A 14,650-nucleotide genomic window follows, 5' to 3' on the forward strand; every position below is an offset into this window, starting at 1 on the left:
GCTAGCTATCAGGAGATTTTGGAGCACTTCATGCTTCCATCGGCTGAAATGCTTTATGGAGATGAAGATTTCATTTTTCAGCACGACCTGGCACCTGCTCACAGTGCCAAAACCACTGGTAAATGGTTTACTGACCATGGTATTACTGTGCTCAATTGGCCTGCCAACTCTCCTGACCTGAACCCCATAGAGAATCTGTGGGATATTGTGAAGAGAAAGTTGAGAGACGCAAGACCCAACACTCTGGATGAGCTTAAGGCCGCTATTGAAGCATCCTGGGCCTCCATAACATCTCAGCAATGTCACAGGCTGATTGCCTCCATGCCACGCCGCATTGAAGCAGTCATTTCTGCCAAAGGATTCCCGACCAAGTATTGAGTGCATAACTGAACATTATTATTTGTTGGTTTTTTTGTTTGTTATTAAAAAACACTTTTATTTGATTGGATGGGTGAAATATGCTAATTTATTGAGACAGGTTTTTTGGGTTATCAGGAGTTGTATGCCAAAATCATCAGTATTAAAACAATAAAAGACCTGACAAATTTCAGTTGGTGGATAATGAATCTATAATATATGAAAGTTTAATTGTAATCATTACATTATGGTAAATAATGAAATTTAACACTATATGCTAATTTTTTGAGAAGGACCTGTATTTGGAGCAGATAGGTGCGCACGTTTACCTCAATAGGGGTAGCATCAACACCTTTTTCTATGGAGACACAGGTGACCTAGGTCCGGAATGGACCCAAACATCGGCCTCCTCTGCTCATTTGGCTATTAAAATCCAATCTTCTAATAAATTTCTCTTTCCTTAAAGGGTATCTGACTTCCCAAAATTTGCCTATAAGCTAAAGGTACCTTCACACTAAACGATATCGCTAGCGATCCGTGACGTTGCAGCGTCCTCGCTAGCGATATCGTTCAGTTTGACACCCAGCAGCGATCAGAATCCTGCTGTGATGTCGCTGGTCGGGGCTAGAGGGCCAGCACTTTCTTTGGTCGCTGGCTCTCCCGCTGACATCGCTGAATCGGCGTGTGTGACACCGATTCAGCGATGTCTTCGCTGGTAACCAGGGTAAACATCGGGTTACTAAGCGCAGGGCCGCGCTTAGTAACCCGATGTTTACCCTGGTTACCAGCGTAGAAGTAAAAAAACAAACGCTTCATACTTACCTTTAGCTGTCTGTCCCTCGGCGCTGTGCTTTCCTGCACTCACTGTGAGCACAGCGGCCGGAAAGCAGAGCAGTGACGTCACCGCTCTGCTTTCCGGCCGCTGTGCTCACAGCCAGTACAGAGAAGCAGAGCGCCGGGGACAGACAGCGGTAGGCAAGTATGTAGCGTTTGTTTTTTTTACTTTTAGGATGGTATCCAGGGTAAACATCGGGTTACTAAGCACGGCCCTGCGCTTAGTAACCCGATGTTTACCCTGGTTACCGGCATCGTTGGTCGCTGGAGAGCGGTCTGTGTGACAGCTCTCCAGCGACCAAACAGCGACGCTGCAGCGATCCGGATCGTTGTCGGTATCGCTGCAGCGTCGCTTAGTGTGAAGATACCTTAAGGCCACCGGTATCAGAGGCTTATCTACAGCATTCTGGAACGTTGTAGATAAGCCCCTGATGTAACCTGCAAGATAAGAATAACAGGTTATATTAAACTCACCCAGGGGCTGTCCCATGCGGTCTGGTCCGATGGGCGTCGCGATCCAGCGCCTCCCATCTTCATACGATGATGTCCTCTTCTTTTCTTCCTGCCGCGGCTCCTGCGCAGGCGTAATTTATCTGCCCTGTTGAGGGCAGAGCAAAGTACTGCAGTGCGCAGGCGCTGGGAAAGGTCAGAGAGGCCCTGGGCACTGCAGTACTTTTTTCTGCCCTCAACAGGGCAGAAAAAGTACGCCTGCGCAGGAGCCGCAACAGGAAGAAAAGAAGAGGACATCATCATTTGAAGATGGGAGGCCCCGGACCGTGACGCCCATTAGACCGGACCGGGACCACCCCTGAGTAAGTATAATCTAACCTGTTATTCTTATCTTTCAGGTTACATCGGGGGCTTATCTACAGCATTATAGAATGCTCTAGATAAGCCCCTGATGGTGGTGGTCTAAAGGTACCGTCACACTGAACGATATCACTAGAGATCCGTGACGTTGCAGCGTCCTAGCTAGCGATATCGTTCAGTTTGACAGGCAGCAGCGATCAGGATCCTGCTGTGTCATCGTTGGTCGCTGCAGAAAGTCCAGAACTTTATTTGGTCGCTGGACTCCCTGCAGACATCGCTGAATCGGCGTGTGTGACGCCGATTCAGCGATGTCTTCACTGGTAACCAGGGTAAACATCGGGTTACTAAGCGCAGGGCAGCGCTTAGTAACCCGATATTTATCCTGGCTTCCAGCGTAAAAGTAAAAAAAAAACAAAAACCACTACATACTTACCTTCCGCTGTCTGTCCCCGGCGCTATGCTTCTCTGCACTGCGAGCGTCGGCCAGCCGGAAGCAGAGCACAGCGGTGACGTCACCGCTGTGCTTTCCGGCCGCTGTGCTTACACAGTGCAGAGGAAAGCACAGCGCCGGAGGACAGACAGCGGAAGGTAAGTATGTAGTGGTTTTTTTTTACTTTTACGCTGGTAACCAGGGTAAACATCGGGTTACTAAGCGCGGCCCTGCGCTTAGTAACCCGATGTTTACCCTGGTTACCAGGGAACCGGCATCGTTGGTCGCTGGAGAGCTCTCCAGCGACGCTGCAGCGATCGACATCGTTGTCGGTATCGCTGCAGCGTCGCTTAGTGTGACGGTACCTTAAGCTTATAGGCGAATTTTGGGGTGACAGATTCCCTTTAACCCCTTTCTGACATGTGACGTACTATCCCGTCGAGGTGCAGTGGGCCCGTATGCCCACCGACGGGATAGTACGTCCACCGACGGGATAGTACGTCATAGCGATCGGCCGCGCTCACGGGGGAAGTGTGGCCGATCGCAGCCGGGTGTCAGCTGACTATCGCAGCTGACATCCGGCACTATGTGCCAGGAGCGGTCACGGACCGCTCCTGGCACATTAACCCCGGAAACACTGCGATCAAACATGATCGCAGTGTTTCGGGGGCATAAGGAAGCATCGCGCAGGGAGGGGGCACCCTGCATGCTTCCCTGAGACCCGACAACACGATGTGCTCACCTTGTACCGAGCGTCTCCTCCTGTCAAGGTGAAAAATAGGTATTAAGCTTACCGTTAATTATGTTTCCAGGAGTCCATCCTGACAGCACCCTGGAGGACGTCCTCCTCCCCTTGCTGGGACAGGAAACACACGAGTTTAAAAGGCCAAGTCCCACCCACAGTCCTCAGTGTTGTAACAAGAACCGCCTCAAGGAAATGCAGAAAAAATCTTTGTTTAATGGTAGCAAACATATTACATTATAACCAGGAACATATTACATCATATGCTAGGAATAGGTTACAAACATGCTAGAATACCATGCATCATATAATAATACAGGGAGGGAACTACCCGTGCTGTCAGGATGGACTCCTGGAAACATAATTAACGGTAAGCTTAATACCTATTTTCCAGGACGTCATCCTGACAGCACCCTGGAGAGTACCAAAGCACCTCCTCAGGGTGGGATAACCGCTTGGAGAACCTTTCTCCCAAATGCAGTATGCTGACCAGACAAAACATCAAGTTTATAGTGTTTGCAAAAGGTATTGGCACTAGCCCATGTCGCGGCCTTACAAATCTGTTCTAGAGAGGCACCTGCCCTCTCTGCCCAAGAAGTAGCTATCCCTCTACTCGAATGTACATGGAGACCCTCCGGAGGAGAGAGCCCTTCAGATTGATAGGCCTCAGAGATCACAGACGTGATCCACCGAGCAATAGAGGCCTTAGAGGCCTTTTTACCCCTATTTTTGCCCCCATACAAAATGAATAGGTTTGGGTCGATGCGCCAAGTGTTGGTGGCTGCCAGGTAGTCAAGAACTGCCTGCCTGACATCCAGAGAATGAAGGACTTTTTCTTTAGCATTAGCAGGGTTATTGCAGAAAGATGGTAACACAATCTCTTGATTTCTATTTTTAGATGTTCCTACTTTTGGAATAAAGGAGGGGTCGAGTTTAAGAATTATACAATCCTCTCTAATTTGAAGGTATGGGTCCCTAGTACACAGGGCCTGAATTTCCCCCACTCTTTTAGCCGTAGTCACTGCTACAAGAAACGCCGTTTTACGTGTAAGAATGGAAATGGGCATATTATCTACTGACGCATAGAGGTCTTTGCAGAGAAATCTGAGGACCAAGTTAAGGTCCCAAGAAGGAGACATATGTCTGATAGTGGGGCGCAACCTCTGGGTAGCTCTGATGAATCTAACTATCCACGGGTGTGATGCTAGGGGATAGTCGAGGAAAGAACTAAGTGCCGAGATCTGCACCTTCAATGTGCTTGGTTTAAGACCTTTGTCAAACCCAGCCTGCAAGAAATCTAAAATTCTGGGTAAGTCGGGAGTGCCTGCCGTAACCTCAGACCTGCCACCCTCCAGACAGAACCGTCTCCAAATTTTCAAGTAAATTGCTGACGTAACAGGCTTCCTACTAGACTTCATAGTAGATATTACTTGGCTTGATAGACCCTTAGCCTTCAAGATGGACCCTTCAGGATCCATGCCGAGAGATGGAGCTTCTCTGGGTTTGGGTGGAATACCGGACCCTGGTGGATTATATCCGCTCTGAGAGGGAGCTCTACTGGATTCTCGATTGCTAGCTCTAGTAGAAGGGAAAACCAACTCCTTCTTGGCCAGTATGGAACGATCAATATGACGAGAGCTCGATCCTCCTTGATCTTTCTGAGAACAGCCGGAACCAACGCCAGAGGGGGAAATGCATACGAGAGAGGTTCCGTCCAATCCTGGCTCAGAGCATCTATTCCTTCTGGAAGATCCCGCGGGTTCAGAGAGAAGAATTTTGAGACCTTCGAATTTCTCCTGCTTGCGAATAGGTCTATACAGGGGGTTCCCCAGCGAAGACATAAGTCCTGGAAGACGTCCCGGTTGAGTTCCCACTCTGTTGCAGACACCTCCCTTCTGCTGAGATAGTCCGCTATAACGTTCTGGGAGCCTTCTAGGTGAACCGCTGAAATAGAAAGGACCGATCTTTCTGCCCAACGAAATATCTTCTCTGTCAGTTCCTGAAGCGCATGGTGTTTCGCACCTCCTTGATGTTTCAGAAAAGAGACTGTTGTCACATTGTCGGACATTATCCTGACCTGACGATTTTCCAGGACGTGTCGGTTCCTTCTCAAAGCTTCCCAGACCGCGTATAGTTCTTTGAAGTTGGAGGAGCTGTGGATGACGTCTTCCGGCCATCTCCCCTGAAGGATCCTGTCTTCTAGGTGAGCTCCCCAGCCCCAAGCGCTGGCATCTGTAGTAACTACTACGTATGGATCTGCGGACCATAATACTCCTTTTCTTAATTTCTCTGGCTTTGTCCACCAGAGGAGAGACCTTCTTACACAATGTGATAGGTGTAAAGTACTGTCCAGAGAAGACAGACTCCTGTCCCATCTGGAAAGAATCAATTTCTGTAGTGGTCTTGAATGGAACTGAGCCCATCTCACACACGGAATACAGGCCGTCATCAGGCCGAGGACTCGCATGGCCGTCCTTGTCGTCACCCTGTGCTCCAGCAGGAGCCAAACCTGAGACTGCACTGCAATCAGCTTGGACTCGGGTAAGAGGGATATTCTGTTCCTTGAATCCAGACGTACTCCCAGAAACGTCTTCATGCACTCTGGAGTCAAATCGGATTTCCGCCAATTTATGACCCAACCAAGTTCTTCCATCACTGAAATAATTCGGTTCCTGTGGTCTGATAGAATTTCTGGCGTTCTTGCCACCAGGAGAAAGTCGTTGAGATAAGGGATTATTCTGATCCCTTGATTTCTTAGGAAAGCGACAATCTCCGACACCAGTTTTGTGAAGATACGAGGTGCTGAGGCAAGACCAAATGGAAGGCACTGAAACTGGAAGTGACAGGTCCCGGACGGCAGGACTACCGCAAACCTCAGAAGCCTCTGAGAAGAAGGGTGGACGGGAACCTGATAATAGGCACTCTTTAGATCTAGAGTGCACATCACAGCATTCTGATCTATTAGGAGTATTGCCGAACGGATGGATTCCATACGAAACCTCTTGTACCTGACCCAGGCATTTAGAGGTTTCAGATTTATTATAGTGCGAGATTCGCCGGACGGTTTCATTATGGAAAAAAGGGAGGAGTAATGACCCAAGCCTATTTCCGGAGATGGTACCGGAACTATGACCTCTGAGGAGAGCATTTCCATCAGGTCTGTCAACATGGGAGAGTCTCGCGGTACTACCGTAGGACTGATGAATCTGTCTGGTGGGGGGGAGTAGAGCTCTATACTGTAACCTTCTGAGATGGTCCGAAGGACCCACTGATTTTGAGTGATCCGAGCCCAATTGTGCGAAAATTGGCGGAGTCGACCCCCTATGAGACTGGCGTCATTGCGATTTAGATTTTGAGGAAGGGCTGAAGAAGAAACCTCTGTTTCTATTGCCCTGGCTACGGGAGCCCCTATAAGATCCTCTACTGGATCTGCCTCCTCGAAACTCAGACTGCCTTCTGAAGGGGAATCCTCTCCGAAAGGACTGGGGCTTCTTAGATTTCTCCTCTGGAAACCCCTTCTTTTTGTCGGAGGCTGACTCCAAAATGGTATCCAGGGAGGGTCCAAAAACCCTTTCACCTGAGAAGGGAATTGAACAAAGTTTAGATTTGGAAGCATTATCCCCCGACCAGGACCTTAGCCAGACCGCCCTCCTAGCCGCGTTAGATAAGGAACTGCATCTGGCCGAAAACCTGACTGACTCAGCAGTCATATCAGACAGATAAGCCGTGGCAGATTTCATCATAGGGAGGGAATTTATGATTTCAGATCTCGGGGTCTTATTGGATAGGTGTTCCTCCAATTGACCCATCCATAGATACATAGACCGAGCCACCGAAGTAGCCGCTATATTTGTTTTTATTAGAGCCGCAGAAGATTCCCAGGCTCTTTTTAACAATATGTCGGCTTTCCTATCCATAGGATCACGCAAGTTTGATGAGTCCTCAAAAGGTATGGCCGTTTTCTTGGCCACCTTTGCCACAGGAACGTCAATTTTGGGAACTTCGTCCCATAGTTTTATGTCCTCCGGCTCATAAGGTAGACGAGCCTTAAAGTCCTTGGATAACACCAGCCGGCGTTCTGCCTCTTTCCATTCTTCCAGAATCATGGCCTTAATGTGCTCGCTAACCGGAAATACTGTCTGCTGACGTGACATAAGTCCACCAAACATCAAGTCCTGCCTGGTTTGTGGTTTAGATGTCTCCTCTATTTGCATAGTGCATCGCACCGCCTGCACCAGATCATTTGTGTCTTCTGCCTGGAAGAGGTATTTTCTTTGGTAATCCTGGCTTCCTGACGGAAGCTCTCCCTCTTCCTCTGAGACGAAGTCCTCTGAGTTAGACTTGTCCTCAGAAGTAACCTCCTGTTCTCTAAAGTCCTGCTCCCGTCTGGCCCGCTTACGGGTGGGGATAGGACTGGATTTCTGCACCATGGTAGACAAAGAAGCTTGTACTTCTTCACGTATAAGGGATCTCATCTCAGCCAGCAATGTGGGTTGTTCGTCCCTTACGACCTTAGCTGTGCAGTCCCCACATAAAGATTTCCCATGGGAGTCCGGGAGCTTCATATTACAAAGGGGACATCTAACAGATTTCCCAGATGCCTTGCCGGATTTCTTAATCTGGACAGGAGGACCCGCGGGGTTTCCCTTATCCTTAAATGACATAAGAAGGGATAAGCACTGGGGTGAGCCTGCTTCTGCATATAGATAGGGGAACTTGCGCCATGCGCACTTACCCCCTCCTCGGTTGGAGTACTTGCTTCCATGATGAGGGTAGCAGGTCCCCGCAGCTCTCAGCGCCAGATCAGGAGCGCTTCTGCCGCTGTGCGATTCACTGCACGCTTTCCCCCCGCGCATACAACGTTACCGGAAGTAGCGGTAACGAAATGCCGACGGACCGGAAGTGACGCGTTCTGACGACTTCCTGCCGGGAGACGCCGTTCTGGATACCACGCTGCCCAGGATGGCCGCACACCGCGTGGATAGCGTCCGCAGCCGAGAGCCTCCCACCGGGAGGAGCGGCTGCCACCAGGAGCTTCGTCCTGGTCTTTGGAGCAGAGGGACCCCCCACCGGAGGGTTTCTGCCCTGAGCCTCTTGACAGGGGGAAGGGTATTGGCAAGCCGCACGATCCCCCTGAGCTCCGGTAAGTCCTGCGCAGCTTCTCACTCGTGCGTCCCTTCCTTGCAGGGACAGGAAAAACACTGAGGACTGTGGGTGGGACTTGGCCTTTTAAACTCGTGTGTTTCCTGTCCCAGCAAGGGGAGGAGGACGTCCTCCAGGGTGCTGTCAGGATGACGTCCTGGAAATATATATCTTTATACTCTTTTGTACTTTTATATTCTCATGCTGTGAAACAATAAGTTTTTCCCCTTTATGCTTGCTAATGCAAATTTAATTGTATTTAAGATGGCTGCCAGTATTCACCTTTGCCCTAGATCTGCTTTACTAAAGAAGCAACTTTCACATTCCAGAAGCCAAGTATCGTTTCTGGTGAAATGGAAACTTAAAGTGACGTGGAGGAAGGAGGATCCATCAGATAACGTCAGACCAACCAGAAAGACTGAATACTAGATACATTGCTTAAACCCCGCCCTCTGCACACCTTCCCCCAATAGATCATATAATGTTGTGTATTAGAAAATAAAGTCAGTTGCTGTGACGTTGCTACACCTTGTAGACATACGAGCAGGCACTGAGTTTGAACCAGCTTTTGTCTGACTCATTCTTCACTCCGGTACCACTGCTCTTATTCTGATTTGGAATGACTGGTGAAGGAAGGGTATTGTCGTGACGACCCCGACACTCCCTGCAGGCCCCGGATCCAAAATGGCCGCGGGGCTGCATCGGGGTCCTGCAGGGAGGTGGCTTACCAGCGCCTGCTCAGAGCAAGCGCTGGTAAGCCTGCAGCCCTGCACGTCAGATCGCTGATCTGACATAGTGCATTGCAAAGTGTCAGATCAGCGATCTTACACTATAGCATGATGCCCCATGCCCCCCAATATATATTTATTTTGTTCCCATAAATACATTTCTTTATCTAAATAAAAAAAACAAACAATAAAAGTACACATATTTAGTATCACCGCGTCTGTAACGACCTGACCTATGAAACTGTCCCAGTAGTTAACCCTTAAGTGAACAAAAACAAAAAAAACGAGGCAAAAAACGCTTTATTATCATATCGCCGAACAAAAAGTGGAATCACACGCGATCAAAAAGACGGATATAAATAACCATGGTACCGCTGAAAACGTCATCTTGTCCCGCAAAAAACGAGCCGCCAAACAGCATCATCAGCGAAAAAATAAAAAAGTTATAGTCCTCAGAAAAAAGCGATGCAAAAATAATTATTTTTTCTATAAAATAGTTTTTATCGTATAAAAGCGCCAAAACATAAAAAAATGATATAAATAATAAATGAGGTATTGCTGTAATCGTACTGACCCGAAGAATAAAACTTCTTTATCCATTTTACCAAACGCGGAACGGTATAAACGCCCCCCCCCCCCCAAAAGAAATTCAAGAATAGCTGGTTTTTGGTCATTCTGCCTCACAAAAATCAGAATAAAAAGCGATCAAAAAATGTCACGTGCCCGAAAATGTTACCAATAAAAACGTCAACTCGTCCCGTAAAAAACAAGACCTCACATGACTCTGTAGACCAAAATATGGAAAAATTATAGCTCTCAAAATGTGGTAACGCAAAACATATTTTTTTGCAAAAAAAAAAAACGTCTTTTAGTGTGACAACTGCCAATCATAAAAATCCACTAAAAAAACGCTATAAATAGTAAATCAAATCCCCCTTCATCACCCCCTTAGTTAGGGACAAATAAAAATTTTAAAAAAATGTATTTATTTCCATTTTCCCCATTAGGGATAGGGCTAGGGTTGGGGTTTGGATTACATTTACAATTGGGATTAGGGTTAGGGGTGTGTCAGGGTTATGGTTGGGATTAGGGGTATGGTTGGGGTTAGGGTTTCAGTTAGAATTGGGGGTTTCCACTGTTTAGGCACATCAGGGGCTCTTCAAACGCAATATGGCGTCCCATCTCAATTCCAGCCAATTTTGTATTGAAAAGTCAAATGGCGCTCCTTCCCTTCCGAGCTCTGCCATGCGCCCAAACAGTGGTTTACCCCCACATATGGGGTATCGGGGTGCTCAGGACAAATTGTACAACAACTTTTGGGGTCCATTTTCTCCTGTTACCCTTCGTAAAATAAAACAAATTGGAGATGAAGTAAATTTTTTGTGAAAAAAAGTTAAATGTTAATTTTTCTTTAAACATTCCAAAAATTCCAGTGAAACCCCTGAAGGGCTAATAAACTTCTTGAATGTGGTTTTGAGCACCTTGAGGGGTGCAGTTTTTAGAATGGTGTCACACTTGGTTATTTTATATTATATAGACCCCTCAAAATGACTTCAAATGTGATGTGGTCCCTAAAAAAATAGTGTTGTAAAAATGAGAAATTGCTGATCAACTTATAACCCTTATAACTCCCTAGCAAAAAAAAAAAAAAGGTGGTTCCAAAATTGTGCTGATGTAAAGTAGACATGTGGGAATGTTACGGTACTTATTCAGTATTTTGTGTGACATATCTCTGTGATTTAAGGGCATAAGAATTCAAAGTTGGAAAATTGCGAAATTTTCAAAATTTTCGCCAAATTTCCATTTTTTTCCACAAATAAACGCAGGTAATATCAAAGAAATTTTACCACTATCATGAAGTACAATATGTCACGAGAAAACAATGTCAGAATCACCGGGATCCGTTGAAGCGTTACAGAGTTATAACCCCATAAAGGGACAGTGGTCAGAATTGTAAAAATTGGCCTGGTCATTAACGTGCAAACCACCCTTGGGGATAAAGGGGTTAATCGCATACTAAGTGCCGTGGGTAACTACCGGTATTCTATGTACAAGGTATTCATATCCTACCATAGAGCATCAGAATGTTAACCCGAGTGCCAACATTAACTCTGCAATAAGGCAGACACACTGTCAGGATTCAGCAATCATATAGGATTCTGCAAACATACAGGGGTGTCTGCAGAAAAAACATATGGGCCGCCCAGAAAATCCCTTTAAACCCCCCTTTAAAAAGTTTCCCTATTACTATTTTCACCGGTTTACAGGATAGAAGGAGATTCAACACCACAACCTCAGTAGAAAAACAGGTAACTGGGTGCCCAATGTTCAAAATTCTTGCCCCACCGAGACTTCCAAATTATTTTAAGAGATAGGATCACAGCCCTCCACAATGAAAACCCCACAGTACATGCAAAGATACCAGTCCAAATGGGTCTTTGTGAAGATTGATATCTTGCATGTACTGTGGTGAGTTCTGCGGTCATCTCTCTAAACTATTCACAGGACAGATGATAAATGTAGGATTACTGCGGACTAAACACTGAGACACCCAGCCATTACAAGAATGGGGCTTACTTGTGCACCGTGGGTTAATGCAAGTGGCAGTAAGCATCAGTGACTATGGCTCTATTCACTGTCTATGGAGCAGAGATAGTCCAGTGCTACCTCCGTTAGTTCCATAGAAGTATTTTTTTTTCCCAAGAATGTGCAATGGAGTCATTTTATTAGGATAAGGCCTGCTGGATTTTTAGAGTAATTTAACATTTTATAAGAAAACAATTGGGTAAGCGTGAGCAAGGATTAGTGCACATCGAGTCAGTGCACCTAGCAGACAGTACACTAGAAAGATTTTCCCAATAAATATTGTAAATTTCTTACAAGCCAACACTCACCAGACAGGGGCCAAAAGTGTGTTCTTTCAGCTTCAGTCTGGTTGCATGTCATTTCTTTTCCTGTATAGGAAAGCGCTGAAAATGGTGCTTTCCTATACAGAGGGTCACTGCAGAAAAACAAACAAACATAGCACACCCCTAGCCTTACACCGCATTCAGATGTACATCTCATGCAGACATGTGTTAGCATTTGCATTACGACTAGAAGCCCTGGCTTCTCCATTTATGTTACATGCCACTTGCTTGCAATCTTTCTGCGATTTGGGGGCTTTTTTACAGCAATCTGATAGCAAGTTCCAGGCAAATTGCAAACATTTTTTCCTGGTCAACTTGTTTAAAAGGGACTCTCAGCACAGAATGACTGTTCAAAAAAAGCACAGCCGCTCGGTGCATCATTGCAGGGATAATCATCTACATACACTTTCCCAATAACTCCACTCCCCAGTTGTCTTTGATGCACAGCTCGAGTCAGAGAAGGGCTGACAGAGTCCCTTTAAGACACGTTGTTGTGCATGTAAAGTTGCCATGTAGCGCTAACCTACGGTCACACAGAGATTTTAACTACCACGTCTCAGCTGCCGTCCACAACAGTGCATACAGAACAACTTATATCTTTGGAGTATCAATGCGCAGCACTACAGACAATCCCAGCGTAGCCCAGTAAACCCTCTAGGTCTATACGATGAACACCGCAATCTCACCACCATAGTCTTTGATGTAAGATGAGAGCTGAACTTTACAGGCCAATCAGATCAGAAAATGTACATTTATTGGGCTCCAAGCGCTCGTCTGCAGAGTGAACGGGGGCAGGAGCCATCTACAACTTACATGCAAACCGAACTAGACGAGCGCATGTAGCCATTACTGCAGCCCTGAAGTCCGTGTGGAAAGTCGCCCACGTCCTCTACTGTGCATTCAGAGAGACGACTGTGGCGTGAACGCATCCTCCGTCACCTAGGACTCGCTTGCATCAGCTCTGATTATTTGGTTTTCAACAACCATCAAATCCCCGACAAAAAACACACACATTATGTCTCACCACCAAAGCAGCCAAAGTTTCATAGTCTATAAAGGAAAAACCAAACTTGTCGCCCATAATCAGACTCCAGGTGTAATTTTTTGTAAGACCCTTAAGTAAATAAACCCGTCTGATCCTCAGGTCAGATATGGCGACTGGTTATCCAAGTCCTGAGGGAAACAGAAGAAGCAGCCTTGTTCAGCGAAAATAGTGCACGGGACCTCCCCTGTGCCCGCTCCGCCACGGCAGCCTCCCCTGTGCTGCCTCCGCTATGCCCGCTCCGCCACAGCCCCTCCCTGTGCCCGCTCCGCCACAGCAGCCCCCCCCTGTGCCCGCTCCACCACAGCAGCCCCCCTATGCCCGCTCCACCACGGTGCCTTCCCCTGTGCCCGCTCCACCACGGTGCCCTCCCCTGTGCCCGCTCCACCACGGTGCCCTCTCCACCACGGTGCCCTCTCCACCACGGTGCCTTCCCCTGTGCCCGCTCCGCCACGGCACCCTCCCCTGTGCCCGCTCCACCACGGCAGCCTGCCCTGTGCCCGCTCCGCCACGGCACCCTCCCCTGTGCCCGCTCCACCACGGCAGCCTGCCCTGTGCCCGCTCCACCACGGTGCCCTCCCCTGTGCCATGGCAGCTGCTGGTTACAGGGTAGCAAGGACTAACCCCCTCCCAGTACACTGGTCCTATATCAGCACTGTACTGTCCGTCCATGCAGCCTAGAGTGGCTGGTAACAGCGAGCAGCAGCCGGCACTTCATGTACATGACACATGTCAGGGCTGAGCCTCTGCTCGGTGGGGAACACTCTGCGGCCTAGAACTGGCTACCAGCAAGGCCTCAGGAGCTCAGTGCAGCCTGCGGACCAACCTGCCGCCATCTGTGGGCAGCCGGGTGTCCAGGTGACGGCTCAGCAGCAGCCAGGGCCGCCCGGTGCCCACCACACCAGCAGTGCCACCCGGGAGCGCCAGCCTGGGAGGGAGACGTCCCTGCTCACTGTCCCGCCAACAGAGTTCCCTCTCAGGCGAGCAGCTGCGCAATGAGCGGAGGCAGCCGCCGTCCGGGCCGCACTCGGCGAGCGCATCACGTCCCCGCTGCTGCAAACTTACCAGGTCGTAATCTTCCTCATCATCGCACATGAAGTCATCCTCCATGTCAGACATCTTGGCCGGGGAACTGGAGCCAACGGCGTCCCAGGATTCTTTGCGCTTGCCGGAATTATTTCCTTACCCGGAACGAATTGTTTTCTACTCGCTGTTCACAAGGGAAGATGAAGGCTGTTACACGTAAACAGGAAGTTCAGAGGGAAGGGGAGGCAAGCTTAGCAACCAGCATAGCAACGGCGCTCACAAGGAGCATGGCTTTAAGTTTGCTGGTGCTTGTAGTACAAAGAAAGGGTCACTGATCATGCTATAAAATGGCGCTGTTGTAGCAGTGGTTGTGCCCATGTTTATCCAACATCATAAGTAAAGCTAGTAGGATAGTATATAGGACATTGTAGGGGGCATTAGGTCTTATTCACACGTCAGTTTCTTATTCGGAGCAGAAGTTGGTTTCTTGTTTGTCAGTTTCTTAGTCTGGATTTTTTTCTTTTCTGTTTTTCATAGGTTTAACAACAAAAAATAATCACCACAATAATAACATACAATGCAGCGAGTTGCCCTGATGTGAACGAGGCTGAAGTTGGTTTCTTATTCGTC

At 47.9% G+C, this 14,650-nt stretch overlaps 1 protein-coding gene across 2 annotated transcripts in view; it reads right to left on the reverse strand.

Annotated features, from left to right (window-relative positions):
• COPS2 (COP9 signalosome subunit 2) overlaps positions 1-14,222 on the reverse strand; it is a 95,409-nt gene extending 81,187 nt beyond the window's left edge. Inside the window, exon 1 of one of the 2 annotated variants that reach the window (XM_069766038.1) lies at positions 14,060-14,222. In XM_069766038.1, coding sequence (XP_069622139.1) covers positions 14,060-14,113 — 54 coding nt within the window. In that variant the 5' untranslated portion in view covers positions 14,114-14,222. The remainder of the gene's footprint in view (positions 1-14,059) is intronic. The other variant, XM_069766039.1, reaches the window with a different exon arrangement.
• Positions 14,223-14,650: the final 428 nt, after the last annotated feature.

Source organism: Ranitomeya imitator, chromosome 4 (genome assembly GCF_032444005.1).
Source record: "Ranitomeya imitator isolate aRanImi1 chromosome 4, aRanImi1.pri, whole genome shotgun sequence".
Taxonomy (NCBI): Eukaryota; Metazoa; Chordata; class Amphibia; order Anura; family Dendrobatidae; genus Ranitomeya; species Ranitomeya imitator.